Genomic DNA, 20,704 nt, shown 5'->3' with positions numbered 1-20,704 from the left:
GTTTACTCATTATATGGTACCATGAATGAATTCATGATTGATGGGAGTAAACATCGCCTATGTGTTTCCCAAATCTCTCTCTCTCTCTCTCTCGCGTGTGTGTGAATGGATGAATGAGAGGCAGAGACTTTGGGCACTCAAGTGTCAGTTGCTTTTGTTTTTATTTCCATTTGTCTTGGGCTCGTCATGAATGATTCTAACCACTCGTGCTGTAAATACTATTATTCATATTATTATGCAAGTATGGTAAGAGTGGCTAGTGGTACGTGGGCTCCCTCTAGTGGTACCCGAAAGAAACAATGTCTTAGTAGAGTAGTTGTATTTTTCAGCACAATGTATGCATTTAGTCTTTAACAACGGGTTGCTTTAAAAAAATTAGGTACAGTCAGGTACAATTCTATGTGCAGTGTATATATGTTTTTATTAAATCATTGAGTAGCGTATATTTAAGCGCCGTGTTAATGTTCCACCTATACAAAATGTTTTTGGTTTTTTTGATAAACTCTAAGACTACTGTATTTTAATGTGGCTCGTGATGACGGTACTTGCAGAGTAATTATATATATATATGTCTTAGGTGGTATTTGATGTAAAAAGTATGCCAAGGCCTGAATTGGCAAATGTACCACTCCTGAACGCATGGCGGCGCTGCCGTGCCACTGAACATCCTCCCCATGAGCACGACAAATCTGCCGTGGGACCAAATCAAACGAACAGCCAATCAACTGAGACATATTGTCAAATGTTGTTAAAAAAAAACATTCAACAAAGACGCCTTATTAGTTTAATACTCAACTGGCTACAAAGGCGGAGTTAATTGCCAACGAGAATTCTTTACGGAGTGATTTGCTGAAAAACTTCATTAGTAATACAGTTATTGTTTGGTGAATCAAATTGTGTCTGGGAACATCGTTCATCTTTTTGTTTATATTTATGATATTTTTTTTTTTACTGCGCTTGTAGTCATTGGGGCTTGTGAACCAGCTGAACTTTGTTTGTGATTGACTAGAAAGTAGGTGTGCCTAACGAAGTGTCCGGCAGTTTGTCAGGCCTGGCATCGTGACAGTGAGTCAGTCAATGTTGTGTTGTAGGTCAGAGAGGGGATCGAACATGTCAGCGCCGCGACTGATCGTCAACAAATTGATCTCGAGCAACTAATCCAGGTTAAGCTAACGCAACCACAAACCGGAAGCGCCGCCCTCCATCCGCCAAAATACAACTCGACGCGCCTCCTTGCACCGGAAGTGCGACTTTAACTTTGAAAAGTGCATGGCGACGGGAAAAAAAAAAAAAAAAGTTTTCCCTCCTCTGACTTTGACACAAAGTGAGTGCGGTTCGGGAGGACGGTTTGAGAAGTTGCGGATGAGAACGAGGCGAAGCGAACTTTGCAAGTCCGCCCACTTGCAGCGCTCTTCACCGGCACGGTCGCCCACCGGATGCCCGCCGCGCGAGCACCCACGACCGGCTTGCTTTCGTGGAGTCTCGCTGTCACAACTTTTCCTTTAAAAAAAAAAAAAAAAAAAAAAAAAAACCAAAACAAAACATGGATTTCTGGCACCTGCGGACGGATTGAACAAAGTTCTGCCACTTCTCGCCGGACGCTGATCTGCTACGAAGAAGCCATTTGAGCGACTTTTTGGGAGCGAGTTGCGCGAGGGGGACATGCAAAAGTTGAATGCCCACGGGAGCGGCACGCTGCCCCGGCTGGCCGACGGTGACGGGGCCGCGGAGGGGAAGGAGAACGGTGCTGGCAAGCATTTCCTCCGCAGACCCGAGGAGGAGGAGGAGGACGAGGACAGCTCCATCTGCAGCAAGAGGAAGATCCTCGTCGGTTTGGATCTCGTATGCCTGTGTGTCGGTAAGGCTTTCAAATAACAAATCACGTCCATTCATTACTTGCAGGCGCACTGGGATTGCATGCAAAGTGCATCCAGCCTTTTGGGGGGGGGGGGGGGGGGGTTACATTTTTTTTTCCTCCCAAAGAGTCCAAATGAAAGTGATCCCTGGAAGGGAAGGGTGGGAAGAGGGGCGCTGGATGCACACTGGTCCCAGGAATTCATCTGTTCCCATGGTAACGCCCCCCCCCCCACCCCACCCCCCCACCAGCAAGTTCCCGGGAGAAGGACGTGGGAATTGGGATGAAAACATCGCCGTGCTCGGGCACACTGAATGTCAGCCACATAATTTACAGTGCGCAGCTGGAAGGCGGAATCCTATGAGAACAACAACAAACAAACCCCCCACTCTCACAAAACAACCGAAAGCAAAGGAAGCACAAAACAATCACAGCAAATCCAAGGTTTTTTGGGGGGCGGGATTTGGTTTGACTATGCTAAAGCCAAACTCGTAACACATTTATGCAACCAGGAATGATAAATTTCACTCATTTCACTCGTTTAACCATCGAAGCATCGACGAACAGTTGATACTGTAAATAATCATATCTCGTTCTGATTACGTGAGCAATATCGGGTTAGCCTGAATGCACGATTACAGCCGTTACCAGTGCAATATCTAATGTTTTGCAGTCTATTTTCTGCCCATTTCAAAGTGTTTGGTTTAGTCCCAAGACAGTTTCATACTGCAGAAAAGAAAGTTCATTGGGGAGTTTCAAATTCAATTTTCCAATTTGGCATTGCTGATCGTTTCTTATTGATGACATCCTACGGATCTTCATCAATGGCGCACGACAATGAAGAGTACAAAAGCGTTGCCACCCATTTTCAGTTACAAACGTTGAGATGTTCATGTCTGCGTTAATAAGTAGCTTGTTCGCTTTATGGGAGTCCTGCCAGCGAGTAAAATTTAAGGTTTTCATAAACACGACAGATTGAATAGAAATCTAAAATGAACCAGAATTGCGTCATACTTTGGGGCACGCTACAGAAACGTGTGGCGTTAGAAGAAAACTATTTTGATTTGAGCAATTATTAAAATGAGTAATAAACACACGAGAGAGTGAGTGAGTGAGTGAGTGAGTGAGCGAACGAGAGGAGTAACCTGTCCAGGCAGAGTGACAGGTCTGATTTCTCGTTTGGCGGTTAAACTTGAAAGTTTATTGTTTAACCTTGAAGGTCTGCTCCTACAACCCCAATTCCAAAGAAGTTGGGACGTTGTGTTAAACATAAATTAAAACAAAATACAATGATTTGCAAATCATGTTCGACCTATATTTCATCGAATACCCGACAAAGACAAGATATCTAATGTTCAAACTGATCAACTTGATTGTTTTTAGCAAATAATCATTGACTTAGAATTTTATGGCTGCAGCATGTTCCAAAAAAGCTGGGCCAGGGTCATGTTTACCACTGTGTTACATCATCCTTTCCTTTAAACAACATTCAATGAACGTTTGGGAACTGAGGACACTCATTGTTGAAGCTTTGTCAGATGAATTCTTTCCCATTCTTGCTTGATGTACAGCTTCAGCTGTTCAACAGTCCGGGGTCTAAGCAGGGGCGTCCATGAAAAAGACATTGCTTGGATGGCAGCATATGTTTCTCCAAAACCTGTATGTACCTTTCAGCATGAATGGTGCCTTCATAGATGTGTAAGTTACCCATGCCATTGGCACTAACACGGCCCCATACCATCACAGATGCTGGCTTTTGAACTCTGCGTCCATAACAGTCCAGATGGTTCTTTTTCTCTTTGGCCCGGAGGACACGACGTCCACAATTTCCAAAAACAATTTGAAATGTGGACTCGGCGGACCACTGAACACTTTTCCACTTTGCATCAGTCCATCTTAGATGAGCTCGGGCCCAGAAAAGCCGGCGGCGTTTCTGGGTGTTGTTGATAAATGGCTTTTGCTTTGCATAGTAGAGTTTCAAGTTGCACTTACAGATGTCGCGCTGAACCGTATTTACTGACATTGGTTTTCTGAAGTGTTCCTGAGCCCACGTGGTGATATCCTTTACACATTGATGTCGGTTTTTGACGCAGTGCCGCCTGAGGGATCGAAGGTCACGGGCATTCAATGTTGGTTTTCGGTCTTGCCGCTTACATGCAGTGATTTCTCCAGATTCTCGGAACCTTTTGATGACATTAGGGACCGTAGATGATGAAATTCCAAAATTCCTTGCAATTGTACGTTGAGGAACATTGCCCTTAAACTGTTGGGCTATTTTCTCACGCACTTTTTCACAAACACAAACGTCTGGCAGCTATAAAATTCTACGTTCATGAGTATTTGCTAAAAACAATCAAGTTTATCAGTTTGAACATTAAATATCTTGTCTTTGTAGTGTATTCGATTAAATATAGGTCGAACATGATGTGCAAATCATTGTATTCTGTTTTTTATTTATGTTTAACACAACGTCCCAACTTCATTGGAAGTGGGGTTGTAGATGTTTTTTCCCCCCCGCACGAGGCAGCTTAGCTAAGCTCTGCGTTTAGGAAGCGGCGAGCATCAGCCAACATGACCACCACCCACCCACGAATCTGGAAGTCCCTACCGCCTCGAATGTACATCCGCTGCTGGCCGCTTATATCCTCCCTGACCTGCCGCAGCACACAGACTTGAACCATATTGAGCCTCCAGCTGAAAAAAACCCCCCAAAAAAAACAGAGCGGATGTCAGATGTTTTTGTGCTCTGAGATGCAGTCTAAGTGAGATACAAGGAGTTCCAAACGACAACACGGTGGAACACTTCTGAGGTTCCGGCTGCAAATCTCGGCTGCTGCCTTCCCGTGTGGAGTTTGGATGTTCTCCCCGTGGTACTCCAGCGTCCTCCCACGTTCCCAAAACTCACGTCAGGTTCACTGAAGACTCTAAATTGTCCGTAGGTGTGAATGTCAGCGTGAATGGTTGTCTGTACTGGTGCCCTGCGTTTGGCTGGCAAGCAGTCCAGGGTGTACCCCAAAGTCAGCTGGGATGGCTTCCAGCTCACGTGCAACCCTAATGAGGACAAGCACTTGGAGGAAACGCTCTTCAATGTCACCGTCTTGTCGTAGTGCGATAAGAAAATAGTTGCAGTCAGCTGCGGTTTCTAGGGGCGAATGATTCATAGAAATATGGCGTCAGGAACTTGTTGCACGGTATCTGGAACAGTGTGTGACACTGGGCACCGATTTAGCCACGCCCCCAAAATCCGATGAACTGAAATGGTGAGAAACAGTTTAATACTATATCGCCACAATTCAGTTCGACATGGTTCTTAGTCTTTTGAGATGTTTTCAGCAATTATCTTCAAGCATGTATTTAGACAGAAATCTCTGAAGGGTCAAACAATGACATTTGGCCTATTCCACTTATAAAATTGCCATAATCACGTCATGAGTTGCTTTTTGGTGAGGAACTATAAATAAGCATCCGTGTTCCAATCCCATATCAACTGACGAGTAATGGGCCAAATATTACTCGACTGTATAATTCAGCAAGTAATGATTGACACCTCAAGAGCAGCTAGCATGTCTCCCTCAGTTGAATGCAGACTTTTTAGCAAGGCTGAACTGTACATAAAAATGCTAAAAAAATAGCGGACCGCCTTACTGGCGTTTGTTGGTACAACTGCTGGTTAGTAGGCTACTTCCTGGTTCATGGAGGATGACAGAAGGCGTTACGATTTGGAGGGTGGTACCATTTTTCAAAGAAATATAATCTGATCTTTACACTTTTTTTTTTTTGCCAGTTGGAGGTAAAAATCACTCAAAATACAAATGTGTGGCTCTAGGTTATTAAAGATAACCACTGCGGTATTTACGGCCGATGATATTCGCAACCGTCTGGCGTGCATCCTGCCTGTCTGCGCTCTGCTACCCATCGCGCCGCTCACTATCTGCAGAGGCCTGACCTTGACTCATCTGGGGGCATCCGACAGTGAATGCCGCGACTTATTGGCAATGAATTGGCTCCTTCTTTTGGCCAAATCCTCTTATCTCTGACTAACACAATTTGCCCGCAAAAAATGCCATCGGCAGACGGTTTGACCCGGCGGCCTAATTCGCCCCCGTGAAGGGGCTCATTGACGACTGTAACTGTGGAATTTCACCCACGAGCGTGTCCCGTCCTCATTATGTTTATCAGCTCAAGAGGACTTCCACAATGCTCAGAGCTTTTTCACAGCCTCGCCATTTGAAATCTTTTTTACCTCACAATAAAGTGCTGACAAAAGAGGGGATGATGTGTCACTTGGAATGAACTTTCATGTGTCTGCAGTGCTTCTTTGAAAGAGGCTGCTGGTTGTGCGTCAATAAGCAGGCTGTGCTCATTTCGTCGCCTCCCCGACGTGCTCGTGATGGATGCTCCGCCGAAATGGACTGGTTCTGGTTCAGTTCCGTGAAAGTAAATTGCGTGTAGGCTGAAGAATGTGTTTTCCTTGGCTGTTTATTAGTGTGCGTGCATTCCTTGTAGTAGTGGTGTGGGGAGGGGGTAGGGGCGGCACGGGGAGCCCTGCAGCTCAACGCTGAAACGTCCAGCCAACCAGAGGTCACAAGGAATCGGGCGTTTGTCAAATGTGGCGAGCGTGCGGGGACAGGCCCTGACAGCCCGAACTGTTGTTTGTATTCTTGTGCAGGTGGTCTTTAGACCCCAATAAAGCCACTTGCACCTCTTCTCCCCCAATTACAGTGATAACCGTGCTGATTTATTGGAGGTGAGCCTTTAACAGCTGACCTTAACATCACTGTCACTGGGCTTGTCCTTCCTTAACATAGTTTTAAGAAAATATGTATTTGCGACTTTGTCTTTTCTACCCAGACGTGAGGTGGCATGCTTAATAGCCGTTTGTCCTAACGTTTTCTTCCAAGGGCCTCTTTGACATTTCCCCCTTTAATTTATTTAGCACATTAAAACCAATCCATCAGTGTATGTAAAGATATGTGAAGCAATTATATATTGTTTTTAAAAATTATATATATTTATTAAACAAACAAAAAAACCCATCAGGTAATAAAAGAAAAAGTCTGATTCTTCTGGATTTTGGGCTATTTTGTATCTCCCATTCGGATCCAAAACAAATCAGTACTAAATTGGCCTAAAAATTGAGTAGAAAGTGCAGCAAAGCATTCCGATATAACTGAATTATCTTTTTTCACTGGGGTGTTATGAATAGAAATTTGATTACGATTTTAGTAACGTGTGATTGGTGGAAAACAATGACTGCCATCTTGCCACTCAGTGTACAACGTAAGCAAACGTGTCAATCGGGAAGTTTTGTATATGCCGCGAGCTGTTAAAAAAAATGGACCTCGGTCCCTGGACCGTAGTTCAGATACCCCTGGTCTAAATAATAACACTTTTAACTAAAAACACATCAGAAAGTGGTCATTTATGACCACTTATTCATGTCAATGGCATTAGGGAACTTGAAAACGCAAACATTTTTTGAAACGGGCCTCAAAGTGGATTTTTTTTTTAAAATAGTGTTATAATCTAAATGCTGAAAACAGACTTCTCCAGGAAAGCGTACTTCATCACTAACCAAAGTCTTTATTGCTATGACACACACACACGCACACACGCACACACACACACACACACACACACACACACATCAAAAAAGACTATTTGGAAAGATGTTTCTGTCCAAGAGGACATAGTTTCTGTCCAAGTGACATTGCCATCTACTACATCATACAACATTTTCAGTCAGTTTTGGGAGGTCCACGTCAACAGGGATCGTTTTGATGTCCGTGCATGAATCTTTTGAAACACATACTGGGTGGTACATTAAAAAAGTCCAGTCAACCAGCACTCCCTCCTTTCCTCGCTTTTAGCCATTTTCCCCTTTCCTGCTCTTAATACAAGTACAATTTTACGAGTGAGTTCATGCAAGTTGTTAGGTGTCTGTGTGTGTTTTATTAATGTCAGCATGTGTGTTGGACGGGTGGTAGATTTATGCAAGTGGGATTCCAGTTTTTTGGCAGAGTGAGTGAAGCTGTATGCGGCCAACACGTAACAACATGTCAAGGCGTACAGGCCAAGGAATATTAAATGGTCTCCTGTGTGTGTGTGCGCACGTGTGTGTATTTTGCAGCGGTGTGAATGTGTGTCGGCCGCACCAGCTGCCGTGTGCGCATCATTTGTTGACAAATTTAACTTGGGGTCACTTCTGCGGCTAAGAGAGGGTCCGCCATTAAAAATGTGGCAGACAAACAATTAGCCAACGGAAGAAAGGCTTTTGCGGACTCACCTTTGTCGACGTATTAATGCGCGGCTGCGTCCATTAGCTTCCCCCTATACAATCGCATTGCTTTGCTTTCAGCACTTCACTCGTTAGCCCACCAGAGCTGGCTGAGAATGTCTCAATTACCTGCAGGTTGAGGGGCAAGTGATAGCCTGACTGAAGGGATGGGCCCAGGGCGGGAGTGCGCAGAGATGAAGAAAACCTCATCAGGTTCCTCTGGTATCTTAGCCCCAAATGTCTGCTTATGTCTCAGTGTGGATGTTGAAGGATCTGATAGTTTCAAAGAGTAAATGGCTTCAAATGTAGTTTTAATGAGGCATCTGCAATCTTCTCCTAACTTGAAGGTTCCATTAGTGGCCAATGTTGTCCATAGCTATTAGCTGTAATGAGGCAATAGTCAGTGGTCGTTAGCTGCAATATGTTTGAGGAGCATTAGCGCCTCTACCTGAATATGCCTCATTCTTCTCCTTAAGGAGATTATGTATTGTTTAGCAGGAATTCCAATTTGAATCACACATAGGATTCTGCTTTTCCTTGAGTTGCCATTGGTGTTATTGTGCCTTTTCGGCTAATGAAATTGGCTTAGCGCACCTGTCACGCGGCTTTATAGTCAGCAAACGCATTTTCATTTGCCCTAATGCCTTTCATTTTTATTTAGCTTGGATAGTGCAGAAAAATGTTCTTTTAAATCTTCAAAGATCCTGTAAAGCGAATTCGGACATTTGTTTTGAAAATGTACAAAGACTGAGACCTATGTAGTACTCATTTGTGGGGCGTTAAACTGTTATTCATCATTTCAGCTTTCCTGATTTTTTTTTGGGGTGCGGCTAAAACAGCACCAGATGACGCTGTTCGCCTTATATAGTGGGGGAGTTGCCCCTCCCCCACTATATAAGAGCACCTTCGGTCGCATCAGCGGTTATCCTGCGCAATTGAGATATGCAGGTCACTAGCTAGCTATGCCTACACCCTGGAAATATACCTTCCCTTCAGATAGTCCACTGGTCTGTCAGTAGTAGAGTGCCTCGTTGTCGGCTGCGAGTGTGCGCATGTCCCGTAGAGAAAGGCTGAATAGTGGGAATGGGGAGGGTGGGAAATAAAAGTCATACCTGACAGACAGTGTGCGGAGCGGCGTCTCAGGCAGGGGTGGCCACCTTAGAGCGCCTCGTTGTCGGCCGTGAATGCACACGTCATGGAGACAAGATGGAAGAGCAAGGATTTATTTTTTTCCTAGTCCAACGTGACAGAAAGCGTGAGGACAGAGGCTTTGCGCTTGCATGGCCGCTTTGAAGTGTCTCGTTGTCGCGGCATGGAAAAGCCCTGTGACGACCCACGGGTAATAATTCAGTTTTAGATGGATACCACTTTCACAGCCCAACCATTTAGTTCCTGTGTGTGCATAAGAAAGATGAAGTAGCATCTGTTTTTCCAGGTCGTGTTTCATTGTCAGTTAACAGTTGAGCAGGGTGCGGTTGAGCAGAGCGCATTCAGTGTCAAATTTATTTTCACTTTGCAGTCCGTTTGAATTGAAAACAGATTTGAAAAAAATCATTTTTAAAAATTTGCTTTGTTTTTTGAAGCCTCAAAAACACAGAATATGCATATTACTGCTGTTCTTGCGTGTCGGTGTGAATGGGGATCGCGTCGACAATGCCATTGTCTGTACGTGAAACATTTCATGAACGCAAAGTTTTTACTATTTTTTTTCCAAGGTTGCTGTGTGTTGTGTAAGCATCCCGTTAGACAACACCCCAGGGCACTGTCGTTATCAGGGCCACTGTATCAGTGTGTCCCATCTCACCTGAAAGATCCTGCCCTGTTTTCACCCACCTCGTCTGTAGGTGTCCCAACGGCACATTCCTCCTGCAAACCAAAACACGCAGACATTTGTTCCATGCATCCCACCACAATCCTGCCGCTCCATGCCAAGCACCCCTCCAAACTACCTCGCAGTCTGAACCACAACCCTGCCTCGCTCTCAGATTGCAGCCTGTCAGACTTTACCTTGCCGATACCAAAACCACCGCAGATCTCCGAGGTACATACCGCAGTGACGGTTCCTGGTGAATCAGACGGGGCAGGCAGGGAGACACCTCGGAGCTCACCACGCATGCCCTGAGCTCCAGAACGAGCCTCCAGGAAGCGGGTCAGTGAAGTGTGGAGGGAGCAGAAGCAGCTGTGAGAAGTATGTCGGCGCTGGCACAGCTGTAACGAGGCAAGGGGTGAGGGAAGAGATCTCCCGGTGCGCTGGTGGAACGCACATGCGGTCATGTTACCTCCAACTTGAATGGGCCCCAGTGCACAAAGCAAGGACCATTCATGGCATGCTGAGTGTAGTTCCAGGTGGAATAACTGGACTAAGCCCTGACCTCAACACCCATCAAACAGGACTTCATGCTTTTTGGGATAAATTTGCACATAAACAGCGGAGACCCCAGTTGCTGGTATCTTCACGCCGTTATCTTGTACTGAATCATTCGATTGTGCAGGTGTAACTTAGGTTATGCTTGTGAAGCTTGTTCAGGAGCTTCCCATCAAGTTCCTTTGGAGCACATACTTTGACAGTGTTTGGCCTCATAAGTCACTCTTTGTACTCTTTGTCATGTCTCTTCGGGTAAACAAAACAGATTAGAATCTCAAACCATGACACCCAATTCTGGAAAAAAAAAAAGAACAGAAACCTCGTTCCTATCTCACCACGATCTGCCTCAGCCCGCCAAGGACAGCCAGGAAGAAAAAGCATCCTCAGTCTCGGACACACTCCCGCAGCCTCCTTTCTTTGAGCTTGTCTTAATCACAGCCTTGGTGTGAATGACTTCACTTCCTTTAAAATTGTTATACGCCACTGCACAATTGTCTGAATGTCCCTTAATCTATTTCTGCACTGCCTCTTAAAACAAATACCTCTTCTTGTGAATCCAGACGTTTCCCTTGAAGCGACTGACTCAGACCGAGCTCGATACGGGAACAGATCAAGGCAACTCGGAGCGGTCGTCGAAGAGCAAATAATTGTGCAAGCCCACCCAGACCAGCTGTAGCCTGCTGTTTATGAGCTTGTAAGGCAGCCACGTCTTCGCCTCGTGTAATGACGTTACTGGGGATCATCAGGCTCGCAAATAACAAATTACGACACTTTACAATTCAGCAACCCCGCCTGTGTTTTTCATTCATGAGCTTGACTTGACACTAAACACACATCTTAAAATTGAGTTGGGAAATGTTGGCATGGCACGCCAGTGAGGGGGGCCTCGCCAGGGTGGACCACCTCAGAAGGGTTCTGGTAAACCCTGCAGATTCGTAAGCTGCAGGTCCAATGGACTTGACAGGTCATTGATTGGCTGTCCTCTGTTTCTACCAAAGTCAGTCAGATATTATTGGATGTGATGAAACAGCTTTGACATAGCTTCAGGCTATGTGCGGTGCTAATCTATGATGATGTGCTGGCTGTTTGCGGAAGCCTTCATAGGAAATCATATGGGTCAATGGTAATGATGAACAAACACTGCAGTATTCGCTTTGTGTTTTTGGAAGTCCAGTGCGATTTAAAAAGTCATCATGGTTGATTTTGCGGTTTCCATTTGGTTTTTGTGGTTTGTTTGGTTCCCACATTGTTTATATGGCCCTAGATTTGGTTTGTTTGCATCTCTGTGTGTTATTTTTATTTTTTTTATGTGCATGTGTTGAGTCAAAGTTGGGGGTATTCTTCAAGTTGAGGTAGGGTCGTGTTTACAGAGCGGGTCCCAGCAGAGCCCGGATCCCTGACCTTCACATTCCAGAACCACGCTAATCGTCTCCGTCTGGTGTTCTCTCGACTTTGCCGCATCACTCTCGTTCAGACCCATCTTTCCGATACCACTCCAGCCCCGCCCTCGTTTGTCAGTCTTTTGCCTGCAATGTTTAACGAATGTCGGCTTCGTCAGCGAGGCCATAAAGTATCCTAATGAATCATGATCATTTTTTTTAAACTGGGCCTCATTTTCTCCATAGATTTTGTTCCTGCTGTTGGTTGTTGTTCTCTCACAGTGAGCTCATTTGGGGCCGTGGTCATAGATGTGTAAATTAGAACCAGAAGACTTTCTCAGAGTGAGGCACACATCCCTTCTGCTCTCATTCCTTCACTCTTCTTGTCTCCGTCCCTCCAGCTCTTCTGTCCCCCTTCTTTCTTTCTTTCTTTCTTTCTTTCTGTGTTCAGATCCTTTTGACTATGTGAAAGCATTCCAGCCTTTGAGTGGCCAGCGAGCGGCAGATTTTGGACTGGCTCTGTAAGCCGATCCACTCCGTCATGTCCTTTATGGTCCCCTCGCCTGGCCCGCCTCTCTTTTGAGCAAGCCTTTTGGCCAGGTGTTTAAGTTTTTTCACAGCTGCGGGACACATGATGTGAGGGCATCTGGGGGGTTTGGGGATCTTGTTGTAAAAGGCTCGGGGTTGACTGTGACACTGTCCACGGCACGGTGCAATGCTGAGTGAACTAGCACCGCAGCGCAAGTTTTCAGGCAGAACCTTACCCCGCTTTGCTCGAGTGATCTTTGGATCCTGGCCATCCGGGCCATTAGGACACAAACCATCAGTAATAGCAGGCCCGAGGCAGTAAAGCAAGCCGCTACTCAGGTCAGCACTTCAGGGTTCCCATTAGACATCCATATATATCAATATCCCTCAAGAGGTCAATGCTCCAACTGTAACTGCAGTGTTAGAGCTGTGACGGAAAGCCCGTCCATTATATTCCTATCAATGCAGGACAATATTGACCATCTCTACTCCAGAATGCAGATAGGACAAAAAGATGGACTGTTAATGTATAGAAGTGGATCTGTTTGTTGGACTAACTTAACCTACAAAAGGGCGCATAATGTATTTTGTCATATGTCAGTTCAACTAAAACTGCACTCAGTTGGGCGCAGAAAAATCCTAATTTGCAGCATCAAATTGTACAAAAACCATACAAATCAACCTTCTATATACAGTATGCCTGAGTATACGTAGGCATTAAGATCTTGTGGAATATTGACTTATTAAAATGTTGGAAAAGCTCAAAAGAGGAAAATCAAACAATACTTGACTCCTCCGTCCTTGTCCCTTGGTGCAAGCACACAAGCAACATTTCATACAACTCAGTTAAATTCTTTAGATTGTGTGTAAGTGCAACCCTGCCAAGTATGAAACAACAAATAAGACAATATCATTGGCAGAGGTAACTCACAACACCCACTTTCCTTTCTCGTTGTTTGCGAATCTTTTTCCAACTTCGATGAGTAAATATTGGGCTCTGAATTGCACTCAAAACACCCTCGCTCAATTGTGCCCAATCTCGATGGAACGCCTGTTGTCTACTGCGGGTCTCCACAAAGCTGCAATAAACAATGATAAGGAACCAGGAAATCCTCTCAGAGGATGTTTGTTTTAAAAAATAACAATGTCTTTATTAAAATGTATCTCCTGGGACAAGGGTAGCCTATAAATATTCGCCTTATAACCTCAACTTGCTAATTATAGAATTGCTTGCTCGAAAGCGAACATGGAGGCGACTCGTGTCAAGGCCCAGAAAGTCCCCAAAGTATTGAAGCAGATATATTGTCACAGGAGGTCTGTGCTCTGGGTGCGTGCTTTCAGTTAGGATGCGATGTACATGTGACCCGAACCTGTTTGTGTTACAGATATGATGCCAGTGTCCCCATGCAGGTTGCAAAACCAGAATTTGCGTAATGCACATGAAGAGATTCCTTATTTGGGGAAGGCAAGATATTTCCTGTCCTCCTCTGACATGTCAACACTGCCTGAAGTTTCTTTGCCCCTCTCACTTTTACAAACACAAAAGCAAGCCTGGTCCGATTTGTGTGTTAAGGGCAGCGTGACTTTGACGACAGCCTCGCTGCTTAAAGCCACCTGGCTTGCCACGTCATCACACACGTCAAATATGCCCCGCTTCTTGTGTGCTTTCCACGCAGATAACATCAAACCTGCAGATTATTACCCGCGCTTTATCAGTTCCATGCGCCTGAATGAGCAAGCAAGGCGTGTTCTTGGCTAACTGGAGAACAAAAAAACGTGAACCTTGTCTGATTTCGTAGGTCTAGTGTTCGTTTGTTCTTGTTTGACTGATATGGACAGCCTGTGAGAGTGTTCAGTTCACATACTGTGTGAGCTTCCCTGGCAGTCAGAATGTTATTGGCCTGGGAGCTCAGGGAGAGGAAAAGAGGTTAATGATTTGTCCCGTGGTTGTGCTGCACTCTGTGGAATGACAAGGGCTGAAACATTTGACCAAACTTTAGTGTTTAAAAACAAACAAACAAAAAAATAACAGAAAGGAATAAAAGAGTACAGCTCGGGCTTCATCTGAGGTACGAATATTGCTCAACTTGGTCACGAGTGAACTTTCACCATTGGCCTGTGAGGTTTGTTTGCTGGGTTTCCGGGCCAGACCTTGACCTCTTTCAGCCCGATAACAAGAACTGCTATACTTAGCAACTAAGCAGGACGTAAGTGAAGCAGGATGTACCATACATCCTCAAATTGTGGCAAAAATAAGGGTTGACCAAGTAAATACCTTTACGATACAGTAGCGTTTGGTACGCGTCGCCTGCAGATGATGCGCGTAAATGCGAAACATAAATCCCTCAGTCATAACCCACAGCATTTGTAAACACAGCGACTACTTTCATCCCACCTTCCCACGTACACTTGAAACTAAAGGTCTTACCCTTTGTCCAACCCACGGCAACTGAGTTTAAAAGAAAAAAATTCACGTCTTTCATCCCTCCTGCTCCTTCTGTGAAAGCAGAAATGTGCGGAATGCCTGATCCGCCGGTCATCTGGAAATCTCCATTTGACTGACACTCCTCACGTTGCTTCATTTTTTTGCGGCCATCTTTAAATTGTTATCGCTGTATCATGCGCTCCATAATCTCTCCGTGATCGGAGACCACAGCAACCCTTCAGGCTTATTTACTTTTGTTTTGCGTTCTTTACTTTGACCCATTTCATCAGCCTCCATCCCATTCTTCGCGTGCGAGCTGAAGGCGGTGACGCCGTACAGACGAGGGTTCTTCTGTGGGGACAGCAGCATAACGTATCCCTACGTGGAGAGAGAGGCTATCCCAGATTTCCTGCTCATCGCTGGTGGAATAGCCATCACTGGCCTCACGGTAAGAGGATGATGCTTTTTTTTTTAAGTACTTAATGACAAGAACTATTTGGACAAAAGGTTGGATCGGTACAACGGAGTTCATTATCCTAGCTTCCACCTTCCCGGGAAGACTTTGTAAAGGATTTTTTCTCATTCTCATTTTTCGCCATTCAGCTAGAACACGGTGTCAAACGCAAGGTCCGGGGGCCAGATGCGGCCCGCCACATCATTTTATGTGGCCCGCGAAAGCAAATGATGTTCGTCAACGTCCGTGATTTTTGCTAAAATCTGTACCCAAATTCCAAAGTGTCATAATAACTAACAATAATGTTGAGATATTGCATTTTTCTGTGACCAAACCCTTCTTCTACAGTAACGTAGACAATACATGAACAAACTATTATCCTTGTCTTTTGATTTCAAAACTAGTTATCCCTCAATTTGCTGTGTAATGGTAATAATATGATTTGGTGATGAAACATTTATATGGTTTCACTGTTCTAACCCCCCTCTGAGGACTACAATGCCCAAGACAAAAATGAGTTTGACACCCCTGATCTAGAACAACATCCCACCCAAACTCATTCAAGCATGCCATATTGAGCTTGCTTTGTGCAGTTATGCTGTAACAGAATTGGGCCTGCGTCAAACTCTTCCCACAAAGCATAGAATTGTCCAAAATGTCCTGGTAAAATGAACAATTAACATTCAGAGGGAAATTCAGGTTCAAGCCCAGTCTAAGCGAAGTAATGTATTCCAAGACTTTTGTCCATATAGCCTGCAGTATGAAAAGCCTCATTCCTCAGGTTAACCTCTCTCTTCATTCTCTTCTTAGATCGCACTGGGCGAATGTTTCCGAGTCCGTTTCCGAGGCGTACGCTCGAGGGCGTTTGTTGGCAACCGCTACGTTTCGTGCCTGTACAAAGAGCTGGGGAGCTTCTTCTTTGGTTGCTGCGTGGGTCAGTCGCTCACCAACATGGCCAAGCTAAGCGTGGGACGCCTGCGACCTAACTTTCTGGCTGTCTGTAATATCACTTACGCGTCCATCAACTGCACGCCCGGCAGCTACGTGTCCCAGGTGAGCTGCCGGCAGCCCAACCTCAAGATGGTCGAGGAGGCAAGGTGTGTGCGCAGCGTATCAAGGGTGGGGCACGCAGTACTTTGGCTCATGAAGGCAATGTGTAACCCGTATCTTTTATCGATCTCTTTCAGGAAGTCATTTTTTTCCGGGCACGCATCCTTCGCCATGTACACCATGCTCTATCTAGCAGTAAGTGACCTCTTGTTTACCTCCACAAACTCTCACTCTTGTTTCGGAACGTGAGAGGATAAACCCTCAAGAGGCCGAGAACACTGTGCGCCTCTCTTATCTCCCCAAGTTAATTACACATGTGCAAACACTCCAAGACATGCACTGTTTAATATGATCAAGGATTCTGATCATGAGGGAGGAGATGTTTGAGGGCCCCAAGTCTCCAAAGGCATCCCGCTTCCAGCTTGAAAAGCCGGTGAGGTCGAGAAACAAGGAGGGAGGGGGAGAATGAGGGATACTGTTTTCCGCAGGGAACATGAATAGATGAAGCGCCTACGAAGACAGAGGAGGCCTTGTTGTGGAACTCATTTAAAAAGGGAATGCGGGGGGGGGGGGGGGGGGTGAAGGACTGAATACGCCTGCTGAGAGATCGACAGGCTTCTTTCAGCACGACACACCCGCCCGCTCATGTCCCCTCCCCATCCCAGCCTCCCCCGTCTTTTCATCTTTCTCTCGCTGCACTGTCCACCAGTCATTGGTGCACTGCGGGAGAGACATGACAGTTACAGCGAGACAAAAGCACATTATTATTACTCTTAAAATATCGATATTCCCCTTCCTCAAAGATTTAGGGACACTAGATAAAATATTGTTCAAAGATGACTCGCTACCCTTTGTCTTTCCAGACTGTGGTCAACCTTGAGAGTTATGCAGAAGAACAGAAGCTCAGTCTGAAAGGACGCAGTACTTCCGCATATGGGAATATCAAGGAAAGAGGCCAGTGAACACTTTCAAAGTGCTCTTGAGCAGGGCCTTGAACCCCAAACTGCTCTGTGGCACAACTCTCTCAGAGTCTGAAATGAGACAATTAAGGGATTCACTATCACGTCGGGCAAATTTCTGGATACGTATGTATTAGTTTGTACAACAATGTACAGATATGGTCCCAAGCGGTACAAGTTACATTTTAAGGGTCCCAAAGCAGAGACGTTGAAGGTACTACCCCATTGACAAACACGATGTGCTTAATTTCTGACAGTGTACCAGAAATACAGATTCAGTAGGAGTCCATTTTGGTCAACTTACTGTAAGTGCGATCTACACCATTGTAGTAAAGAAGGCTGATAACTAGACTCCAAGGAAACTGTGTGTAGCTTTTCGAAGACCAAAAAGGCACAGGTGTGATGCAGGGGGCAAATGTCAAGGGACAAAATTAGTGGCACTCAAAAACAAACCACAAGTCCCAAAAAAAAACAATAATGTCCATTGTACAAGACCGTTTCTCCCCTTCAAATTTGAATGAACACCATTGTAGCCACTAGTACTAATTATTGGGCTCCGGGGCAGTTGCTTGTACAGGAATGTAGCCAAATTATATGTCAGTGTAGAGTATAAAAGCAGTCCAGTTGAAGGTGGCGAACCACTGCACTCCTAAAAGGTTCAATAATGGTTTTAAACATGGCCAGATGCTCACGTGTAAGTCAGAAAGAGTGACACCTGCTTTTCGTCGGCAGGAGCAGGAATGCAGGGCATGTTCTCCGCTGTGGTGGTTGGGTCTCGTTCAGCCACCTCATAAATCTCGCGCTGTGTCTGCAGCACACTGGGCCCGAAAGTGACCCAGTTCTCACAAGCCTTTTTTTTTTTGTACAGGAGGTGAGGATGTACAAAAGGAGGAAATGGGGTTAAAATAGCGTTAATGGAGTCATGCCCAGCTTCACTTTCCCCTCCGGATAGCAGAAGGAAAATAAGTCAACAGAAATCTTTTGTTTTTTTTTTTGCGACCTCACTCCATTTCCCCCCCTCTCTTCCTTCTCGCAGTTTTACCTGCAGGCTCGGTTGTCATGGCGAGGGGCTCGACTGCTGCGTCCTCTCATACAGTTCATCTTGGTGATGATCGCCATCTACACTGGGCTGAGCCGCATCTCGGACTACCGCCACCACCCCACCGATGTCCTCACGGGCTTCATTCAAGGAGGGCTCACTGCATACTGGGTGGTAAGTCAATGTGAAAGATCTTTTGGTTTAGGCTAAATACGAGTAAGATATATTTTTCAGTCTTGAGACATGCTGTACCTCTTATTTGATCGATTAAGAGGTGTGTCAGAAAGTGAAAGTTTCTTCCATTTTCACTTCCTGTAGGTTTCATGGTCAGGTGTCCCAATACTTGCCTGGATCCCTTTCATGTACTACCTAAATGCTACTTAATCTCTGCCTGGATTTGTTCCTGTCTCCTTTCCCAAATCAATGAGCTCTCTATCTTAGCCTCTTCCTGACTCTGACTCTTTGAATGTTTAGATAAGAGCAGATGATTGACAGTGTGTTTGGTCTAGGTACTGTATGTTCTCTGACATGCTTTGTATCTGTGCCTGCAGGCCTTCTACATCTCCTCCATGTTTAAGGCTTGCACTCGTCCAGACCTGTCTCCCACTAGCATGTCCCTGGAGAGTCCTCTATCCAGCCAGCAGACTGTGTGCTAACATGCGACGGCTCCGCAGATGCGACTAACGAGAGAGAGTCGACGAATGTCCTAAAGCATCGGTGACGAGCTGAGAGGAGAATATTTCTTTTGTTCAAGAAAGGGAATCGTTCCAAGATGATGAAATGTTGATGGAGTCAATTCTAACACACTGACACAATCAGTCACGCGGCAGCGATGTAACCTGCTGTCACACGTGAAACACAAGAAGCACATTTGACTTCAAGTCAAACCCGTCCAGTGGGAAGAACTGCGTAGTGATATTATAGTTTTTATTTTCTTTTATATTGAAATAAGAAAAGATGTTTTTTCAAAAAAAGTATATTTTTCCAGAGGATTATTAGAAGCTGCTAATATTGATAGTTAAACAGTTGTTTTTATCTGTGGTGGAGGTCAAGTGTGCTCAGTCAGCCGTCCTAGCCGAACTTTGGTGTCTAAAAAACAACAACAACAAAAAAACGCATCTTCCTCAAAGATGGAGCTCGCCTGCTGTGACTTGATGCCACCGGGCCTCCGATGTCAAGAGAAAAACACTTGCTGACAAGAAACAAGCACTGGCTTCGACTTCTTTAGCCTGCATGATGCAGTCAGGCTGCCCCTCCCACTAAATGACCACGATAACTAAAAATGATATACAATGTTTCTGTACTAACCACTTTGATCGTGTCTCAGAGGCAAAGGTTTGACTGAATTTTCGCAATTTTGGTTCCCAAACTCGGCCTCTGAGCTGCACCTTGATTTGCGTGAACCCCTCTTTTATTAGGAGCACTTGAACGTACATAACGGAACCTTATAATTATTATCATCCATATTATATATTTTGTGACGAGTTGAAAAAGAAAAAGAAAAAAATAATCAGTGTTTATATTTGTCTGGCTCACTTTGGTTTGTACGGAGACGTTTTAGGGCTACATTGAAAATAAAATACAGTAAATACTACTACTATGATAATGAAGTCATAGAATTACAAGTACAGCAAGACAATGTACTTGCGTGAAGCTGAGGATTGCTGTGGATGTCAAGTTAAACTTTAGTATAAGTTTCATAAACAATGAAATAGTCGATGTTTTGGCACATTAACAACACTTTATTCGTGAAAATTAAATTATTCTTTCTAGTTTTTTTTCTTGTAATCGAAAAACTTTATTCTTTATTAATTTTTTTTGACTTTTCATTGTGGCCCTATGACTCATTGATGGCATTGTGTTTTTGTTCTCCCGTGAAATGATTATTATTCCAATTGAATGTAAATAGTCTGTGTCATTTTATAAACCACACAATTTCATGAGTGTTAGTTTGTGTGACAATGTTGTTTTCTTTACATGTATGTATGTTGATCAGGTACGGAGATATTTGTATGTGTTGTAACAACGAGACTGAGCCATAGATTATCAGTAAGCGGTTATCGTATTCCCACATATTGTTGTTTGTTTCGTCTGTGAAGGCCAGAAAGGCACAAATAACCACTGTACTTGGGAGGGAGAAAAAAAAAAAAAAAAAAAAAAAAACAATAAAATGAAAGTTGAATGTTCTTACGGTTACATTGCCTCATTTCCCCCCTCTCTCATCAATTTGTTTAATGTGAGGAAATATGAGCAGAAAGAACTTAGTAACATTCAAATGATAATTGATTTAATCTCGTGTGGTGTTCGGAAGCTTGAACTTTTCCTCCATTCTTTTTCTCCTTTCCTGCTTTTTTTCCCCTCCTTTTGGAGTGC

General features: G+C 44.6%; 1 protein-coding gene across 3 annotated transcripts; it reads left to right on the top strand.

Annotated features, from left to right (window-relative positions):
• The first annotated feature begins 1,039 nt into the window (after positions 1–1,039).
• On the top strand, positions 1,040–20,497 carry ppap2d (phosphatidic acid phosphatase type 2D). 3 transcript variants are annotated; one of them, XM_061700243.1, is made up of 7 exons: positions 1,043–1,858; positions 15,120–15,277; positions 16,094–16,380; positions 16,471–16,528; positions 17,197–17,287; positions 18,329–18,505; positions 18,883–18,998. In XM_061700243.1, exons 1-7 carry the CDS (start codon positions 1,663–1,665, stop codon positions 18,906–18,908), a joined length of 993 nt encoding a protein of 330 aa, XP_061556227.1. In that variant the 5' UTR covers positions 1,043–1,662; the 3' UTR covers positions 18,909–18,998. The 3 variants fall into 3 exon arrangements, with proteins under 3 accessions (XP_061556229.1, XP_061556227.1, XP_061556228.1); XM_061700244.1 differs by lacking the exon at positions 17,197–17,287 and having other exon boundaries at positions 1,058–1,858; positions 18,883–20,497; XM_061700245.1 differs by lacking the exons at positions 18,329–18,505; positions 18,883–18,998 and having other exon boundaries at positions 1,040–1,858; positions 17,197–18,309.
• Positions 20,498–20,704: the final 207 nt, after the last annotated feature.

Source organism: Phycodurus eques, chromosome 16, assembly GCF_024500275.1.
Source record: "Phycodurus eques isolate BA_2022a chromosome 16, UOR_Pequ_1.1, whole genome shotgun sequence".
In the NCBI taxonomy this organism is placed as follows: Eukaryota; Metazoa; Chordata; class Actinopteri; order Syngnathiformes; family Syngnathidae; genus Phycodurus; species Phycodurus eques.
This window is presented reverse-complemented; position numbering and strand designations above follow the sequence as displayed.

What these genes read in the sequence shown, in the direction of transcription:
- ppap2d (XM_061700243.1), top strand. Translation starts at nt 1,663, where the DNA reads ATGCAAAAGTTGAATGCCCACGGGAGCGGCACGCTGCCCCGGCTGGCC. An exon ending in AAGATGGTCGAGGAGGCAAG is followed by an intron (nt 16,381 to 16,470) that starts GTGTGTGCGCAG and finishes GATCTCTTTCAG; the next exon opens with GAAGTCATTTTTTTCCGGGC. An exon ending in GGCTCACTGCATACTGGGTG is followed by an intron (nt 18,506 to 18,882) that starts GTAAGTCAATGT and finishes CTGTGCCTGCAG; the next exon opens with GCCTTCTACATCTCCTCCAT.